Source organism: Tursiops truncatus, chromosome 14 (assembly GCF_011762595.2).
Source record: "Tursiops truncatus isolate mTurTru1 chromosome 14, mTurTru1.mat.Y, whole genome shotgun sequence".
Lineage (NCBI taxonomy): Eukaryota > Metazoa > Chordata > Mammalia > Artiodactyla > Delphinidae > Tursiops > Tursiops truncatus.
In genome coordinates, this window is record NC_047047.1 from 73,354,365 (window position 1) to 73,372,601 (window position 18,237).

General features: G+C 56.9%; 2 protein-coding genes across 2 annotated transcripts in view; one reads left to right on the forward strand and one right to left on the reverse strand.

Moving 5' to 3' along the window:
• Positions 1 to 2,203, forward strand: part of LDAH (lipid droplet associated hydrolase) — a 100,882-nt gene extending 98,679 nt beyond the window's left edge. Inside the window, exon 8 of the transcript XR_012325794.1 lies at positions 87 to 2,203. The gene's annotated coding sequence lies outside the window, so the exon portion shown is untranslated. The remainder of the gene's footprint in view (positions 1 to 86) is intronic.
• A 6,919-nt stretch (positions 2,204 to 9,122) lies between these two features.
• Positions 9,123 to 13,325, reverse strand: GDF7 (growth differentiation factor 7). Its single transcript, XM_004332335.3, has 2 exons — positions 12,869 to 13,325; positions 9,123 to 10,119 (listed from the first exon to the last, which is right to left on the reverse strand). The coding sequence occupies exons 1-2, from the start codon at positions 13,257 to 13,259 to the stop codon at positions 9,158 to 9,160; spliced, it is 1,353 nt and encodes a 450-aa protein (XP_004332383.2). The 5' UTR covers positions 13,260 to 13,325; the 3' UTR covers positions 9,123 to 9,157.
• Between the last annotated feature and the right edge of the window lie 4,912 nt (positions 13,326 to 18,237).

Sequence of the window (18,237 nt, forward strand, 5' to 3'; positions counted from 1 at the left end):
GCGTATAGACCGTCTCGCATCAGTGTTCGGGAAATAGGATAACATTTTAAGTGCCACCCCTGACTTTCCTTTCTCCTTGTAACTAGCCCTTCTCAACTGAAAGTGTACTCCTCCAACCACAGAATTCCAGGGTAGGTCAAGTGGAGAGTGAAAAATAAGAAAATGAAGAACTGACCAAGGATCGTGAAAGCAAAGCAATGTAAGACTGTACGCTTTTCAGTGGCAGAGTCATAAGCTTTTATGTTTACAGCAACCTGCCAAGGGAGTTAGTTACAAGGTGCATTTTTATTCCAAAGAAAGAGACTCCTTTATTTGGTAGTAATGAAAGTAAGAAGCAAAAAGGAGCAGACTTTGATTTACCTTTCACCAGAGCAGGACACATGGCCAAGGGGACAGGCATTAACACCCTGCAGGAACACTGGATTACAGCGGACGTGTGCTGCCGTCGCTCTGCAGAAAGGTGTGTCACGCTGGCCCAATCCATATCCCAGAGGAGGTGATCCTGGTAACAAGTCATTAGTGAGGGCAAGTCCTTGTCATCGTCCCACAACTGCTGTTCCATCACTTATCCTCTCCCAGAAATACTTGGGAACGGATGAAATAGCTTTCTCCTTCAACCATAGGAAACAGGTGTGAGAGCCAGGGCAGCAGTGCAAGGCCGTGTGGTCGGTCCTCTCTTGCCTGGTCTAGGAGAGATGCTGAAGGAGCCAAGACAGCATCACACAGCACAGATCTTTGTACTTGTCCAGAAGAATACTGAGCAAAGGTATCCTGCCAAATTCGCTGTAGGACTTTGTTGGTTTCCCTAGAATATGTAATTGGCCTCGCCGAGGACGCTGCTGCAGTTGGGCTTCTGCCACTGGAATTCAAAGGCGCAACTGTGCAGCCTCCAGAGTGGGAGTGCCCAGGCTTTCTAGATCCTGCAGCAGCTCGATACGTCTGAAAACAGAAAACCTTTCCACTCACACTGCGCTTGGAATGGCAACGATCACTCATGACAAACGCCGGCGCTCGTTTTCCAAAGAGAAAATGTTTTCCACTGCATTTTGGCCTCTTCTCCCCCGAACCCAAGCTGGATTCTTCTACCTTCCCATGCAGTGTCTTCATACGGTATGGGGCTGCACAGCGTCCTATGCAGTGTCACACCAGTCACAAAGACCCAGGAAGCAGCAGCCCCATGCCTGGGGCCCCCGTCCTCCTGGACTTAGAGCCTGAGGTGTTTCAAGGGGGAGTGGTTACCTTAAAGACTCATGGGCCCGGAACCCCTGTTTCAGTGCAGTCACTCCTAATGCCTCAGTGGCTGGCTGGCTGTTCTTAACATGGGAAGGCCGGATCTCAAAAAGTAGTTCTTTAAAGACCAGTCAGGAGCAGTTTTATCAATAAAATATTTAATCAACTTATCTGTACAAAATATTAAAATGGTTAATGAAGAGTACACAAGCATGTTTAACAAATATATATTGCTATATCATTGTCAAGAAAAATAGAGACGGTTGTTTTACAGTTCATTTACATTTCATTATGTACATCTATTTAAATTTGAGAATACATATACACAGTGGATTTGTACCTGCCCTCGAAGAGTTCCCTGCTGGCCGGCCTGGGCACGGGGGCAGCGTTCACGACGTCAGCTTGCACTGCCCAAGTGGCCAAGCAGGGCAGCAGGGACCTGGCCCGATCTCCAGCCCCCAAGCCTCAGAGTTCTGCCCTGGCCGAACCAGAGCTGGAAAACAGGTGACAAAGGAGATTCCAGCTTGTGTTAAATGAGTTTAAAAACCTCTCCCCCTTTCCCACCTTACTCCCAAGCCAAGCTGAGAAACACTAAGTGTCACTGCAAAATGAAAGGGACTTCTCCCCCCCAATAATTAATTTTGTCTTCAGCTGCTGAGGGAATGGTGTGTCATTGAACTGTGATGGCATCACCGTCACTTCGAGTTTTGCCCATTTCCTTAAAATCACAGTATTGGAGTTTGGAGTGTGTGTGTTTGTCAAGGGGCAGGGTGCCCATCACGTCAGATGCCACTGTCCACCCAGGGCCCGCTTAAACAGCACCGCAGGTAAGCTGGTGCAGGACTTCTGCAGAAGCCTTCATGGTGAGAAGAACTGCTTCTTCATATATTAAAAAAAAAATTCTATCCAAACTTTTCAGAATCCCCTATTGTCATCTGCTAAAGGACAAGTAAAAATCATAAAAAAAAAAAAATCCTTGTAAAAAATCATTAACTTTTCATTTGGGGTGAAATATTTGCAGCTAAAAGACCTAAAGTGACTCGATTATGATTCTTTGTCGTAAAGAACATAAAAGCTGTTCGCACTACAGCATAAAGTGAAACACCAAAAACAAAACAATTACTCTAAGGATGCTCGTATTCAATCCATGATTGATCCAGGTGGAGCGTGACCGAGAAGTTCCCCTTTCCAGAGCCTCTGTTCCTGGCTTGGAACTTGAGTACTTCCCAGCCAGAAAACACATTTTATCACGAGCTTGCTTTCTCCCTGAACTGTATCATCACTTTCTAAACAGAATGCTGAATGGCTGACTTTGCTCTGACTCTGAAAGGTCCTGACCCGGAAATATAAGTTGCAAAGAAATAAGCCCGACTCGTGCGTGCACCCCTTCCTCAAGCCAGCCTGCTCACCTCAAGCCAAGCTGCTGTTGCCCTGAGCCACGGGGATACGTGCATCTTTTTCTGCCCTTGGCAGCCTTCAGTCACTCAGAGATAAACGTGCAGACAAGGAAAGGCCTTTGACACACCTTGTCAGTGCTATTCAGACCCACTGACCCCACTGAAAAATCTGGGTGAGGGCCGCTCAGGGGTGAGAGGTCTGAGAGAAAGCAAGCTAATCAGAAAGAATGTACAACAGGCACAGGTTGTGTGCAGCTGCACTGAACCACCAGCTAGAGGCTGCCCTTCCGCATCCTGCGGCCCAGGGAACGTGCTCAAGGGAGGTTCAGCCTGGGTGCTCCCGACGGGTTTGTGTTTACCTCTAATTCAGCAGGACTCCTGTGAATAAGCCTGGCAGGGTGGGGTCTGGTCCCGGTCAGCCACGAGCACACCTCAGCCCCAGAAGGCTCAGCTGAGGTTCTAGATTCTGGAAGTGTCTGAGCCAAGTGTCTGAGCAGAGTCCAGGCTGGGAGCAGACACCTCGCCCCGCCTCTAGATGCAATAACCGCTGGTCAGGTGGAACAGCACAGAGACGAAAAGAAGTGGCTGCAAAGGAGACAGCCGCTGGCCCGCCCCCGCCCGGCCAGATCTCCAATCACAGCGCCACCACACTCCTGCTTGCCTGCATCTTAAAAGACAGTGAAAAAGAAATGCAAAAGCTACACTGTGCCACCAGGCCTAAAGGTGCCTGGGACTTGACCATCAGAAGCTTCTCCGTGTTTTTTAGACAATTTATTTCACATCTCATTACTGACTTAGAAAGAAGATAAAAATTTCTGCACTGCCCTAAACTAGCAGGAGGAAGTTCATCAGGAAAAAAGAGTGAAAACTGTGTTTCATACACCAGCAGGCTAAGCTGCCCTGCTTACAGACTTACCTGCCTGCTGAAACACCTCTCAGGAAGCGTCTGCGAACACTGCAGCCCTCTTACGTTGGAGGGGGGGTGCGTGTGAGAGAAGCCAGTCCTTTCTTCTGCCAGCACGGCACACACAGTATATACTAGAATGTACTAGAAGGGGCCTGCAGGCCCACTCCCGGAAGGTCTGCACAGGCAAAAAAGCGGACCACCACTCACTGCTTGCGCTGCTCTGGGGATGCATTTGTACTTTTCAACAACTGTAAGCATGACTTGAAATGCAAACTAATTTTTCAACGACCTCACACCCTTCGGTTCCACCCTGGGAGGCCTGGATGGCTCTCCTATAGCCGCTGCTGCTGCCATGAAGCCCCAACGCGAACACTGCCTATGGCTAAGCCCCAGGCCCGGGGCACCCAGGATGCCGGCAGTTGCGGGGCGGGTGGGAAGAGGCTGAGCTCCGGGTGCACAAACGGCCCGAGCAGACAGCAGCCCTGAATGAGTGACCAGCCCGTGCCGCAAAGGTCAAATCCTCGATCACCCCCGCTGACTGACTAGGCTGACTTCCACCCCTCTCCCTGCAGTTGCGTCCAGGCAGGTGGCTCTCTGCAAGGCTCCGATGGTGGCCCTCCTGGAAAGAACAGGCTTCTCTCGCCTAACGCCTCTTTGCAAGTTAACTGTTCGTGCAGTTTTCAGCTCTGGGCACAGATTAAAGTCCAGCACAACACAAAGGGAGGAAGAAGCCTGCTCCAGTAAAGGCCCGGAAGGCTCCAGGTACCGAAGGCCGAGCTATCTGAAAAATCAGAAGTAACACCTTTTTGCCCCCTCCTTTCTAGTGTTCCTTAGTGTTTAACTCTGCCACCATTTTCCAGGGCCTAGAAAAGAAGAGAAAGAGTAGCTCTCTGGTACCTGGCCCTGGGTCGCAGCCCCGGCAGCTGGGTCAGACACGGGCATGGCAGGGAGGTAGCTGAGGGGCGGGTGGGGGCCTGGCGGAGCAGTTCATCCTCAGACGGGCTGGCTTGCCTCATCCAGGGACTCTGGGACAGTCCGGCTCGCCAACAAGGCACAGCCTCTTCTCTCCTCTGCTCCTACAGAGGCACCAGCAGCGTGGGCGCCTGCCCAAGAGTGCGGCTCTACCCACCCCGTGTGAGTCCAGGCAGAACTCAAGCAGCGCTGGCAGCGCCCCTCAGCTGGGACACACGTGAGAAAGGTCGTGACTTTGGTGAGCTGAGCCCTAACCAACCCGCCCCCCCCAAGATCGTGGCCTCCCCCGCGCCTGCCTTGCCCCAGGGGGAAATCAAAGCACCATCCAGGAAGCACCAGCAAAGGCTAAGAGTGTAATGAACACACACACACACACACACACACACACACGCAAAAGCTGCAGCACTTGTGAGAGCGGCTCTGGGACTGGCTCTGAGGGAACCTTCTCCAGAAAGTCACATCTGCTCTGCCTTTGAATGACGTCAGTGGGCTCTGGGGACAAAGGAGAATCCCAGAACCACGGGACCTGAGCGCTCCTCATTTTATAGGAGCAGAAGTTGAAGCTCTGAGCAGGGCGGTGGCTTCTGCAGAGATGCCTTGTGGAGCAGGCTTCCTGCGGTGGCCGTGCCGGGTGGGGCAGTTCAGTCCTGGGCGTGAGGAGGCCATGGTGGGCTCGGCCGCCAGCGCCACCCACAGCCCCTCAGAGGGGTCTAGCTGCCTCCCATTCCCACTGTCCTCTAGCTGTTAGGTTCACTCAGCCGCTGACTCCTCCCTGCCCAGGCCAGGCCCTCTCTGAGAGGACGATGCCGGCCCCTGGCCCCTTCTAACTGCTGCCTTCCAGAGCCTCCCAGCCCACCCGGCATCCCTCAGAGGCCCTCTGGCCCACAGCCCACTGAGCCAGCCCTGCTTTCTGGACCTGCAGGAGGTTCTGTGTCCTGAGAATCGTTTGTGGCCCAGAGATGGCTGCAGTGCTTTCTCTTCCTCTCACTGGATTTTCTGGAGAGCACATTCAAGAGGGGAAGAGTCTGACTCTGTGCACGAGCTGCTCTTGAAAAGCATTCAGTTCCTCTCCCTGCTTTAAGAAGGTCCGTCTACAGTCCAGAGCTATTTTCTGCTTTGAGTTTGAATGAAGTTGAGATCAGGATAAGTGACTTGTAGGGTTTGAATTACACTGGGATCACATCCACAAGGTGCTTGGTACTCCCTTGAGCACTGGTAGAAGCGAGGTTTCTACTCCGGCCGACACCTCCGAGAGCTGTCAAGGAGGAAGTCATCGCACTGGGGTGACTCGCCAATCACACAATCCACTCCTCTTCTCCCTCCCGTGCCATGTTAGCAGTAAAATGCCAGGACAGGAGGGCGAAGGGGAGCGTGTGCACGATGAATGGCACAGCTCAAGCCCGCTTCCCCAAGCTAAGCTGACAAAGCCTGCCACCCTCTCCGGAGGACCCAGCCCCCTGACTGGAAAGCCAGAATTCAGCCAGACAAGCATTGCGGCATCGGTGGGCACTGCCACCTGCCAGGGCAAGGGTCGCCCTTGGTGCAGAAGTCTGGCTTCAAGCAGCAGTGACCAGACTGCCTGGGTGTTTGACACACCTGGCACCAACCCCCTGAGGGCCCCAGCTGGCCTGCCCTGTGCTCCCCAGCCAGGGATGCCAACCCTCCCTCTCTAGCAGGAAGAGTAGTTTGAATGATCTCAACTAGCAGTACAAGATTCTCCCCCAGCAAAATGGAAAATGTGATTTACTCTGAGAGGAATACGTTGGTGACCACAGGTGAGATGGGGAGAGCCACCTTCGCTCGCAGTCCTGACACACTCCGTCCCTGATTGTCAACAGCCAGCTCTCTCACCCATGGGGATGGGAGATTCCAGCTGGGTGATTCGGCCCTGCCCCCTGGTGTCTAGAAGACAGACAGACGGTACACGGCACTACCAACTGTGCGGGCGGAACACGCTTCTCCACATCTTGACAAAGCTACTCAAACCACAGCTCTGCAGCAAAAACCTGTCTGCCTCCACACGTGATGGCCCTTTTGCTCTCTTTTTTACAAAGTGCAGCACACCATCCCCTCCATTCACCTGCTTTTAACTCTGAGACGCCAGAAGCCTGAGATGGGCCACAGTGGTCCCTGGTGGTTACATGCAGCTCTGGAGGAGATCTAGGAGGCATTCCTTTTATGTGATAACACACTGAGGGCATAAGGGGCCATCGAAGGAACCGTCACTGACCAAGGACAGTGTTCCCCATCCAGGGGTGCTGCCTGGACTCAAGATGCAGGGAGATGCCCCCTTCCGCCGTCATTTACAACGCCCCTTGGGAGAAGCAAGTCAACAGAGGAAACAGAAAATGAACACTTTTTTCCCGCCATAAAAAGCTCAGGCTAAATCAAGACATTTCTTCCTCCAGATTGTTTTTCCTAGTCACTAAAAAAGCATCAAATGTTTGCTTTTGTCCAAAGATATTATATAGCCTAGAATTTCTCCAAAATAATATTTAGCTATAGCTTTTCAGCTCCCTTTCTAAAACTTCTAATACCACATCTTTTAATACTTTAGTGCCATTTAAATAATTCATTATGACAGGTATCAGAGCAATCACCATGCAATTATTATTGAAATCATAGTTTAGAAAAGGAGAGTGCGGCTTCCCTGGCAAAATTCGTAAATGTTTGCCCAGTCATTGAAATCGGATGGAAGCCACTTTGGGATTGTGTTATTTGTTCGTTTTAACCTGAAGAGACTGTTGCATTTTCAGGTTATGTATAGGTACTCACATAGCCACAGCATATAAATTCACATTATAAGTGTGCTTTCTCCTCCTTTGGGGGAACTTTAAAGGATAAAAAGGACTCAGGTGGGACCTTTAATAAATTAGCTGTATCTAAATCTTTCAACTTTCTCTTTCTCTCTTAAGAGTGTAATCACTGAGAATTAAAATTTGTATAAATTGTCTTGGACCTTAGCATCCAAGACAAGAAGGGCAAGATGAATGCCTCTTGGGGACCCTAAAGGAGAAAGCCCAGCACAGCCATAAACGGGAGGACCCAGGAGGGCTGCAGGGTTTCTCAAGGAAGCCCTCGGAGCCCCAAACAGGTGGAATCCAACTGGTTTCTCTTCCCTCTCCCAACCATTTACACAGGCCACAGAGGACTCCCAGGCAGAAATGAACCAAACAGGACCACAAAGTCTGGCATGTTCGACCTCCCTTTTACATGGACAGACACTCCCACCATCAGCAAGAATCCTGGGAGCAAAATACAGAGACTGGGGGATAGGCTTCCACCTCCGGCCCCCATACCGCCACACTTCTAAAGGGGCCACAGCAGCCGAGCTGCAGATGCCCGTCCACGGAGCAAGTAGGGGAGGGGCCGACCTGCCTCCTGCTCTGAACCACTGGGTTGTGGGGAGTTGAAATCTCACAAAAGCACTTTTGTGTGGCTTCGCTTCCCGTTACTATCGCACTGCCAAAAACCACAGCAACAATACAGTGAAAGCACGTCAAAGCCGACACAGCCTTGATAGCTGAGCACAAGCACGTGTTGGCCACTCGAGGGCACCATTTGGAGGGGGCTGTGCCTACCTGGCAGACAAGCCCCAGTCCTCTGCAGGAGTCCGCCCTAGGACACCTCCGGGCCTCTTTCAAACCCTAGGAGCCTCCTCCCAGCTCCTTAGGAAAACCTCCTGGCAGGTCTCTAGGGAAAGCCATAGCGCCCCCTTTCCCCATCCCCAGACATTGCACTAGCTTCCTCCTGCGCGCCCCCAAGGCACTGCGGACACCGCGGTCTACCCAGCTTAGGAGCTGCAGAAACTGACAGATGCCGCGCACCCCCGAACCGATGACATGTCAGGTCAGACTGGCGCTTTAAAACCTCTCCCCCATCTCACCTCCCCGCTCCGAAAACTTTCTTTCCACTTTCTAGATCATTCCCAATTGGAATTTGTATTTTTTAAAAAAGGTGGTGCTGACCGTTGCAGAGATCTGGGAAGCTCCACAATGCAGTCTTTCCGACAAATGTTCCTTTTCAAAACTGGGAGAATGTTAGATTTTGAAAGTTCGAGGAAAAAGATAACGCCTTTTGCAGCGGTTCCTCCCCAGAATAAATGGCCCCGATGCAACGCAAGCCTTCGGAAAGCGCATTACAGCACTTCCGTCGGTCTCAGGTGCAACACCGGGAACTCTGCCCCCCAGCGGGCCGTGCCCCACACTCAGCCGGAAACAAAAGGGGTGAAATGAGACTCAAGTATCCCTTTAGCTCCCCTATGCTGAAGCCCCCAATTCCCTAACCCGTTTCTACCCGATTTGGTGCCGGTTACTGTAACAACAATGCAAAGCCATCCTCCCCCCAAAAGGGGGCGGTGGGCGCAATGGTGATCTGTTTGCAAAATACACATGACTGTGACATTCGGTAGCGTCAAGGTCATCTCTTCCCAGGGCTTTCGGATGCTTCCACCGTAAACGTGCGCATGAGGGACGAAGTGTGTGGGTGTGAGTGTTGGTGTGTGAACGTGCGCTCTTCCTCCTCCGTGCGGCCGCCGGGCCAGACTCCGACACGCAGCCACGCTAGGTGACAGGCTCGGCCCGAAGCTGCTCTCAGCGGGGAGTCCTTGGTGGCGCGGCTGCCCCCTCCCTGGCCCGGCCTGGCCCGCATGCTACCTGCAGCCGCACGCCTCCACCACCATGTCCTCGTATTGCTTGTAGACCACGTTGTTGGCGGCGTCGATGTAGAGGATACTGATGGGGCTGAGGCGCGCGGGCACGCAGCAGGAGGCCGGCGCTGCATCCGGCGCCATGGAGTTGAGCAGTGTCTGAATGATGGCGTGGTTGGTGGGCTCAAGGTGCGAGCGCAGCGGGAAGTCGCAAACGCCCTCGCAGTGGTACGCTTCGTAGTCCAGCGGCGCGATGATCCAGTCGTCCCAGCCCAGCTCCTTGAAGTCCACGTGCAGGGGCTTGCGGCTACAGCGGCTCCGGCCCCTGCGCCCGTGGCTCCGGCCCTCGCCCCCGCCGCTGCCCTGCGCTGCCCGAGTCCCGGCTAACGCCGTCCGCCGCCGCCTGCGGCCGCCGATGACCGCCGTCGGCAACCCCATGCCAGGTCCCTGATCCGGCGGCGGCTCCGCTGCCAGTGCGGCCCCGAGCGCGCGGGCCTGGGCGCGGATCTCTCGGAACAGGCTCTCCTTCTTCTGCGTGCGGGAGGAGACGACCAGCAGCGCGCGCTCCTCCGCCGCCGCCGCTCCGCCTCCGCCCCGCGAGTCGAAGCCCAGCAGCCGCAGTGCCAGTGGGACCGGCGCGGGACCCGCCACTCCGCGCAGCAAGAGGCAGAACGCGCGGGTGACGCGCGGCTCCCGGCGGTGGCGCCGCAAGGCGTCCGCCACGTCGAACACCTCCCAGCGCGCGGTGTCCAGGGGCTCGGCGGCCCGGGAATGCAGCAAGCGAGGCGCGCGCGCGGCGCTGGGGCACGTGGACAGCAGCAGCAACGGGGGAGTCGCGCTGCCGGGGCCCCGCTCCGGAGACTCGCGGCGCAGCACACGCAGCTCCGCGCCCACCACCTCGTCGGCGTCGGGAAGGCTGGACACGTCGAACAGGAAGTTCAGGCCGGTCTCCGCTGCCGATTCGTCTGCCGGGGACGGGCAGAGACAGAGAAAGAGCGGTGTGAGAGCGAAGCCGGCACGCCTGGCCGCGGGGCCTCCTAACTGCAAATAGCAACTACCCTGGACGTGAGAACAAGGCTCGCTGGAGCCGGCGCCTGACCGGGCGTCTCGGCTCCAGCCGGAAAGCCGCCAGCCTGGTCCGGAAGAAAGGGAGCCTTAGGTTCAGATTATCTGGATCTGGGTTTTCGTTCATCGAGCCAAACGATTTCCGACAACCCACGGACATCAACTGAACGCACCCCCTCACCCGAGACCAAAACTTAAGGCCACTACAGTCCACTGCCTGCCCCAGAGCCATGGGTTTTCGAAGACGAGGTCGGAGGCCAGATTTTCAGCCGCTGGCAGAAAGAAGGCCCGGTGGGCGCATCAGAGGTCGTGTGCCTCTTCAAGACCTGGAGGCCAGGCCGGCCGCGGTAAGGGGACTGCTGGTTATGGCCCTGCTTAGCCGCCAAGAGAGCCTCGGAGTCCCGATTGCGCGAAAACGGAAAATTCTTGTCCCCTGTAAACTGCTTCTGCTACCTCTCTTCCCCAGCCCAGCCTGGACATTCCAGCCGGCCACGATCTCCCATGCAGGCGGGGGCTCGTCTAGAAGGGGAACGCGCCCTCAGGGCTGCAGAAACCCTTTAGTGCCTCCAGCCTCCTCGCTTTGCTGAAGGAGAACTGAGGCCCAGATTAGGGGCCCGGCTCAGCCCCTGGTCGCGATGGGGAACTCCAGGCTCAGCTTCTCCCAGTGTTTCCGCCACCTCCGACGGAGGGGAAAGGCGGCAAAGGAGCGCAAGCAACCTTCTGGGAAGGGTTTGAGGCAGCCGGGACTGCCTTGCTGCAGTGAGGGCAGCGAACCGAGTGAGGTCTCCCCGCCAGTACCCTCTGGTCCCCTCGCAGACTTATTCTTTCCCTCCGTTATGACTCAACTCGGGCTTTGGGATTTTACTTCTGGTTGTGGGCACTTTTTTCTTTTGGGGCTCAGAAAGGAAAAAAGAGTTGAAATTCCACCAAGCAGCAGATAAGGAGCTCCCTTTGAAGAAGGTCATATGGTTTCGTTTTGCCCCAAACGCGAAGAGACTGTGCACACTCCCCCCACTATTGGAAATTTGCTCACCAACCACAGATGCCATGCCATCGACTCCTGGGGTCTGAAGTCTGGGTGCTGCGGTGACCTCAGGCAGCCCTGCTCCAAGCTGAGGCTCAGGGTGGAGAGGGAAGCAGGAGAGGCCCTGGGCAAGTGCTCCCCACCCCTCCCCCGTGCTTTCTCCCAAGGGCTTGCTCGCTGCCACACTTTCTCTGAGCTTCTGCAGCCCCTCTCAGCTTTGAGATGCTGCCCCTGCATCCTCTCCCTCCAGAGAGAGGAAGGAGAGGCGGCCTTACTAGCCTTGCCAACCAAGCAGAGCTCCCCAGGAAAGGATTCAGCTCAGGCTGAGACCACTGAAGGCCTAACTCGACCTAAGAAAGAACATCTGGTGCCTCTACAAGCTTAGGGCCCTGCACATCTCACCTCTCCCACAGCTGGGAGCCCACTCTGCAGAATTAGGACTGGGGCCTTCCCTGGCTCTGTACACCAGGACCTGGGCTCCCTATGAGTACCCTAGCATCCCATCCAGGATGCATGCCAGGCCCTCGGAGAATGCTTGAAAGTTCCCACCAGACTATGAGGCCATTTGGGCCCAGGATGCCCCTGTATCCCAGATAAAGCAGTCTGTGTAGACGTTATGTGTATGTTGGAGGGGGAGAGAGATTTGATCTCTGCCCCGCCTCTACCTGCTTTCCCAGCTAGGGTCGGGCATATACAACCCCCAGTGGCTCCCAGGCAGGACCTGGATTGCAGCAGCACTTAACTTTCCGGCCCTATTTGCCTTTCTTTCCTTTCTGCCTTCCATTCTGGGTCTCTGGCTGGATAGAGTTAAGGCCGAAATTACTTGCATTTCCTCCTGAAATTAGTTAAATTTTCCCTATCTGTCTGTTTTAATGGCTTCAATAGAGATTAATAAAATCCAGATGACACTCACCGACCACCACAGTCTCACCTAAGTCCTACCTTTGGAGGGCTCAGGGTGGAGTAAGGTGGGGTACTTGGTCCCAGAGAAGCCTGCATTCCTGCAGCGTCGCTGGCCCTCCTCTCCTCTCTACACAACCGGAGTCCTTCACCTCTGGCTCCCCCAGGGGCCTAGCACAAGGCAGGCACCCATAGCTACACACCTCTACCCAGACGCAGCCTGCTTAGAAGGGCCCTCCCCATACCTGGTGGTGCCACCAGCCTCTCCAGAACCATTTACTTTAGTCTGATGCCTGCTGTGTCCCGCATTCTCCTCATTTCCCAGTTTGTACGGCCCCCCGCAAGACTGGGAACTGCAGAGCAACGAAGCAGCCGCCGCCACCACCACTGCGCAGTCCCTCTGGGCCGGACCCCCTCCTTGCTTCTCCGGATCTCCAAAACAGCCTGCCTCCTCGAGGGGACCCGCCGGCCGGCAGGGCCCGGGCAGCCCGGCAGAGGGACGGGCTCAGCCCTCCGGGGCCGGGCCCCGCAAGCTGCCGCGGCTCTAGCCACAGTCCAGGCGCTGCGGGTTCGGGTGCGTGGGCCTCGGCGAACTTTCTAACACCTGAGGCTGGGGTATGCGGGGAGCAAGGCCCCCCGAATGGAATGGTGCCGGGACAAGGCTCCGGCGGTGACCTCAGCCTAGGACCCGACAGGATGGACTAGCGCAGTGGAGGTGTGAGTACCTTGGGTCGCCTGGTCTGCGAAGCCGGTGATTGTGTCCGCGCGGCTGTGGCGGCCAGAACCCGAGGTGGAGGCGGCGACTGCCCCGGCCGGAGCCCTCCCGGCCAGGCTCCGGTAAAGCGACATCATGAATTGGTGCGGCACCACCGAGCCGTTCCTGAAGCCGGAGCCCGCGGCGCGGCGCGCGGCGCGGGGCCCGGGAGCCGCGGCGGCCGGGGCAGCGGAGGCGCCCGCAGTCGCGGCGAGGGTCCTCCCGCCGCCGCCGCCGCCCCCCGGACTCCCGGTCGGCCCTGCCCCCGCCGCTCGCAGCACGGCGGCCGCTTCGAGCCCGTCGCGGGGGCGGCAAGCGCTCAGCAGCCAGAGGCACAGCGCGGCGGCCGCGCTCAGGTCCATGGGCTCCGAGGGCCAGGCGGGCGGGCGGCGCGGGCTCCGTGGCTTCGGGAAGTCCCCCGGCGCCTTTTGAACATAGTGTTTAATAATGGGGGAAGTGTGCGCAGCAAGCTGCGGCCCCCCCTCTCTCCCACCCCACCCCCGCCCAACGCCCGGAGCAGCGCCCCCTGCTGAACACTCGAGCGGCAGCGCCGCGCCCCCTACTCCGGCCTAACGCTGAGCCCAGGGCCGGAGCCTCCTCCCCCAGCCGAAGCGCTTCGCCCCCACTGTCGCTAGGCGAGTGTCACCGGCCGGAGGCTCCCGCGACAAACCGGGGCGCCACCTCGCTCTCCCAGGGCAAAGTGACCCCCTCCGCCCTCGCTGCGCCCGGGCCAAATGCGCCCTCGGGAGTCAGAGGCTCCGAGATATCGCGCGTACCCGCCCAGCGTCTTCCCTACTCCCCTGCGGAGAAGCACCCGCCCCCCGCCCGCTCCTGTACTGCAGGGGCCCGAGACGCCAGAAGTGCGGCCGCGGAGGGGCTCGGCCTCGCCTGTCAGTGCCACGATCCCGTGGCCACCGCGCACAGAAAGGCCACCAGGGCGCGCAGGGTTGACACAAAAGCGCGTTTTTGATCACCGGTTCTGCGGTTCCCCACCCTGGCACAGCTTCCAAAGATCGGAGCGGGAGGCCGGAGCCGGGGAGGAGACCCGTAGGGAAGAGAGGGCTAGCGGCTGGAAGGGCAGGCCGGAAGGACAGCGGGACAAGGACCGACGGTCGAAAATCAAAGGTTTGGGCGCTGAACACGCGCTTAGACGGGAGCCAGGATCTTAAAGGAGCTCAAGAACTACGAAGGCAGCCCCAGGGTGATGAGGGGACTCCCGCGCGGGAGCGGCTTCCCGAGTTCGTCTGTGCATCGAAAGTGAGGACCTTCCGCCCGCCTCCCAGGGGCCCGGCTAACAGAAACGGGCTACCGGGTATGTTGGGGCGCGGGCAGAGCCGGGAGGGCGGGCGGTGAAGAGCCTCGGGGTGGCGCCTCCGTACTTCCTTCCCGGGCCTCGGTTCTCCCGCAGGGCGGGGGGTGGATGGAGGGGTCGCCCGGGACCGCAGTCGCGCGGGCAGCTTGGCACTTGGGTCCGCAGCCCGCAGGGGTAGGTCCCCGGGAGGCCACATCTCAGGGAGACGCGCCAGGGAGGGTGGTCGTCGGCGGGTGTCGGCTTAGCTCCACCAGCAGCCCGGACATCCGTCGAATGCGGGAAAGCCCAGCGGATGGACAATCCGCTGTTGCGCGGCTGGCGGGCTGCAGCCGGACGGCTGGAGCCGGACGTATCCCCGTAGCAGGGCAGGCGCGTCCTTTTATTTTAAAATTATGTTTGCTACCGAACTGGAAATCTAGGCGGGGGTAGTGCGTCACAGTTACTTTGAGTGGGCGATCAGCGGCAGCCCGACGCCACCGGACCCAAAGCCGCGTGAGTCCCTCTCTCGCCCGGCTGCCCCGCACTCTGACCCACGGAAGACGCCCGGCCCGGGGAGCTCCTGGGCCGACTGCGGCCCCAGGCTTCTGAGCTCCCCAACACCCGCTGCTTCGTCCCAAGCGAGCTCCTCAGTCGTCGCCCTGCCGACCACCGCGGAGATGCAGCGCCCGCTCAGCTGGGGACTTTGGGCCACACACCTCTCGGGGTCGTATGGGAGCAGGAGAGGCCTGGCAAAAGGTCGTAACTCTCGGACCCCAGGCGGATCAGGGGGGCGGAGGAAAAAGGCCTGAGGTTCGCGTGGGAATGACTGGGCAGGAAGAGTGGTGGGAGGCTGGGATGACCGGGGCTGCATTAACCCACCTTGCCTTTGGGACCGAGGGCAGAGAGCCCCAACAAGGTCGTGGTCACGGGTCTTCCTCTCTGCGTGGTCCCGGTACAGAGCGGCCCTGCACGAACCCACGCAGGCTGTCTGGCAGAGCCGCCCCCTAGAGACACTGGTCAGTCAAAATAGTGGCCGCCCAGCCACCGGTCTCTCCGCTCATGCCGGTGCTGCGTCCCTGCTGTCTTTCTTGGCCTCCTTTCCTCCTTCAGCCACGCAGTCTTCGGAAGTTTTGCACGTCATCTCGTCTGTGATTTGCACAAACACCCTAGGAGCCCTGAGCTGGGGTCAAGTAGCCCTGGTTCTGGTCATGGCTTTGCTCTTAACAACCAGTCCCTTGCATCATCTGGGCTTCGACTTCTCCAGCTGTGTGAGGGAGAGAATGGAAGGGTTCTGGCCCAGGCTTGGTACAGCAGGTGCCAAATAAACATTTGTTAATTACATGATCCCTCCACCTTGAGGTCACCTTGGGACTTAGGAATTAGGGACGGCTTGGGGGCCATGTGCTCTTGCTGTCCCTGTGGGAGCAGGCTATTAAGCTTCTTTGAGACTGAATTTCCTCTTCTATAAAATGGGGAGATTCTCACTTCAGGAAGGTGGTGTGTGTCCAGGATAACAGGCTGGCACAGAGGAGGCTCAGTCGCCCTGCATCTGTTAGTCTGTTCTGGGTCCCCAGGGAGCTGATGGCCAAGCGAGAAGTAGCTTGTAGGCACCGGAAGGCTCTGGAGGAGACTGCTGGGGGGAGGGGTGTGGGGTGCTGCTGCTTGAGCCAACACGCAGCAGCTGCGTGTGCTTGAGCCAGGCCTTAGCTGCTGTCACCTGTGTTTCTTGGTCTGTAAAATGAGGCAATGATGCATTCATTCATTGTTTATCCCTCCCTCTATTCGTTCCTTCTTTCCAGTAAATACCGTGAGCAGCCTTCCATGTGTTGTGGATTCAGCAACGCACAGGCAAACGCATGGAGCTTTTGTAAGGGCAGAAGAGACAGGAAACACGTAGATCCGTAAATGCGCGTGAATGTACAGTGCGCTGTTAGGTGGTTCAAAGTAAAGTGATGGGAAGGGGGGATGGAGGGCCTTTTTGACCAGCCACACTGAAGGGGAGGGAGGAAGGGACACTTGGGCCATGTCTGGCTCCCTTTCCTTCCTCTCAAATATTGATGATAACTGTCAATAATGGTCACTGTTAACCAAATAGTGATGGTTCTTCTCCAAGTGCCAGGGGCCCTGGCAACTGCTTAACGTAACTCATGTCACTTCATTCTCACCACTGCTGTGTCCTGTGAGGTAGGTATTATTATTCCCATTTTATTGACAAAGAAAGTTGAGTCGCAAAGAAATTTAACCCCTTTCCCAGGTCACCTAGTGAGTGGCAGAGCCTGCAGTCAGCAACGCTTGGCTGGGCAAAGGGTTACCTCTGGCTGCCCAGAGGGGAGGTGAGATTGTGGGGGGCTGGACCTGCAACACTCTCCCTAACTCCAATGGAGAGGCAGAGGGTCCTGGCTTTCCTTGCAAGCTCTTTGGGAAATTCTTGGCAGAAAAAGAACTCTCAGGTCCAGGTGAGGATTATGAAAGCATCGTCTTAGGGACTCCTTCCTGCCTCTGGCGTCAGCTGGAAGCTCACAACACCCGCCACTGAACACACTCTGTCATCACCGACACCAAGGCCTGCCGTGACTGGAAAAGCCACGGAGCTCAGAGTAGGACGAGCTAGTAGGAGCACGTGGTGCTATGGCTAAGTTTACATGATGTGACATGATGGCCTAGCGAGTCAGGCCCACGGTGAGGGCTTGTTGACCAGGACTCTGGACGCCCTGTCCAGAGCTTCCCTGGGACCCACGACTGAGCATCAGTCTGGAGTGCAGGCAGCACCCTCCCTGAGCACAGAGGAACTTGAGACCAGGAGTCCCCAGCCCTCTATCCCTGACTCTGTGAAGCTGAAGCCTTCTGGTGAGCAGGTGGCCTTTTGGGGCCACAGTGTCAGGCTGGCCCAGGCTTGCTTGGGGCTTCCTCCTGGGGGACACGAGGAGCCTTTGGTAGGTGGGCCAGGCAGGAGGGAGCTAGTGTTCCCAGCCTGAAGACCCGGAAGTTGTATCCTACCTGCTGCAAAGTGCATTTTGAAGGTGGATTCCTATTGCTCTGTGTTGCCCCAGTCACTGTGCAGCTGGGAATGAGGCTCAGGGGCCGGTGCAGGAAGTTTAGAGAAGGCTGGGAGAAAACTGGGGCTGGAGTTCCAACTTCTGTTCTTTATCAGTCTGAAGACCACCCCCCCAGTCTCCCAAGAGCACCAGACTTCAGCTGTTAGCTCCTCAGAGAGGGGAGATGAGAGTGGCACCAACAGGGGGAGGAGGGGAAAAGCAGCCTGTTTGGGGGCGGGGTGTTTCTTGACTGGGGTGGGCAGGAGCTGTCCCCATATTCTCAACCCCAGATCCTTCCCTCAGAGAGCACTTTGCCGCTCATCCGTCCTTTGCAGAAGCTGTTTGCTTTCTCTGACCACCAGGTTTCTGACTCAGATCCTAGAATCCAAGGATCTGAGGAATATTTTGGATTATTTGGACCTACTTTTCATGTTATGCCTGATTCACCACAAACTGCTACCCGGGCTGTGCTTGCATACCTGAAGAGGTGGGAACTCCCGCCCAATCCCAGGCAGCCTTCTGATAGCTCTGAAGGTGGGGAAGTCTGCACGTGAGACCCGTGAGAGCCACCACACCTCTCAAAGGCACCTCTGCTGATGGAAGTTCACACGCCACCTGGGAACATGAGCTGGCACACTGGCTTGATGCCACTTAGGAAGCTAGTCTTGGATTCTCCCAGCTTGAACCACTGGAAATTGGAACCCCCCCCACCCCCGCTGCAGCCTGCTCAGTCTAGAGCCAGTGCCTCCTGCCACACCAGGCATGAGGCCCCACGTCTGATGACAAGAGCATCAGAAGTTTCCTTAGAGATGCCCTGCTCTACACCTTGCAGTGCCCACGTAGGGCATCCAAGCCCCCAAGGAGGGAAAGGGATCAGTACCCTGTCATTTGGCATCACAGCCACCAGGGATGATGGGGCCCCTCTGTGATCCTGTGCCTTTGCTCTCTGTGCAGCTTAGAAGGTCTCTTCCCAGCTCTGCCCTGGGTACCCTGGAGGTGGGGAAGAGGATGGAT

What these genes read in the sequence shown, in the direction of transcription:
- GDF7 (XM_004332335.3), bottom strand. Translation starts at nt 13,259, where the DNA reads ATGGACCTGAGCGCGGCCGCCGCGCTGTGCCTCTGGCTGCTGAGCGCT. An exon ending in CGCAGACCAGGCGACCCAAG is followed by an intron (nt 10,120 to 12,868) that starts GTACTCACACCT and finishes CGTCCCCGGCAG; the next exon opens with ACGAATCGGCAGCGGAGACC.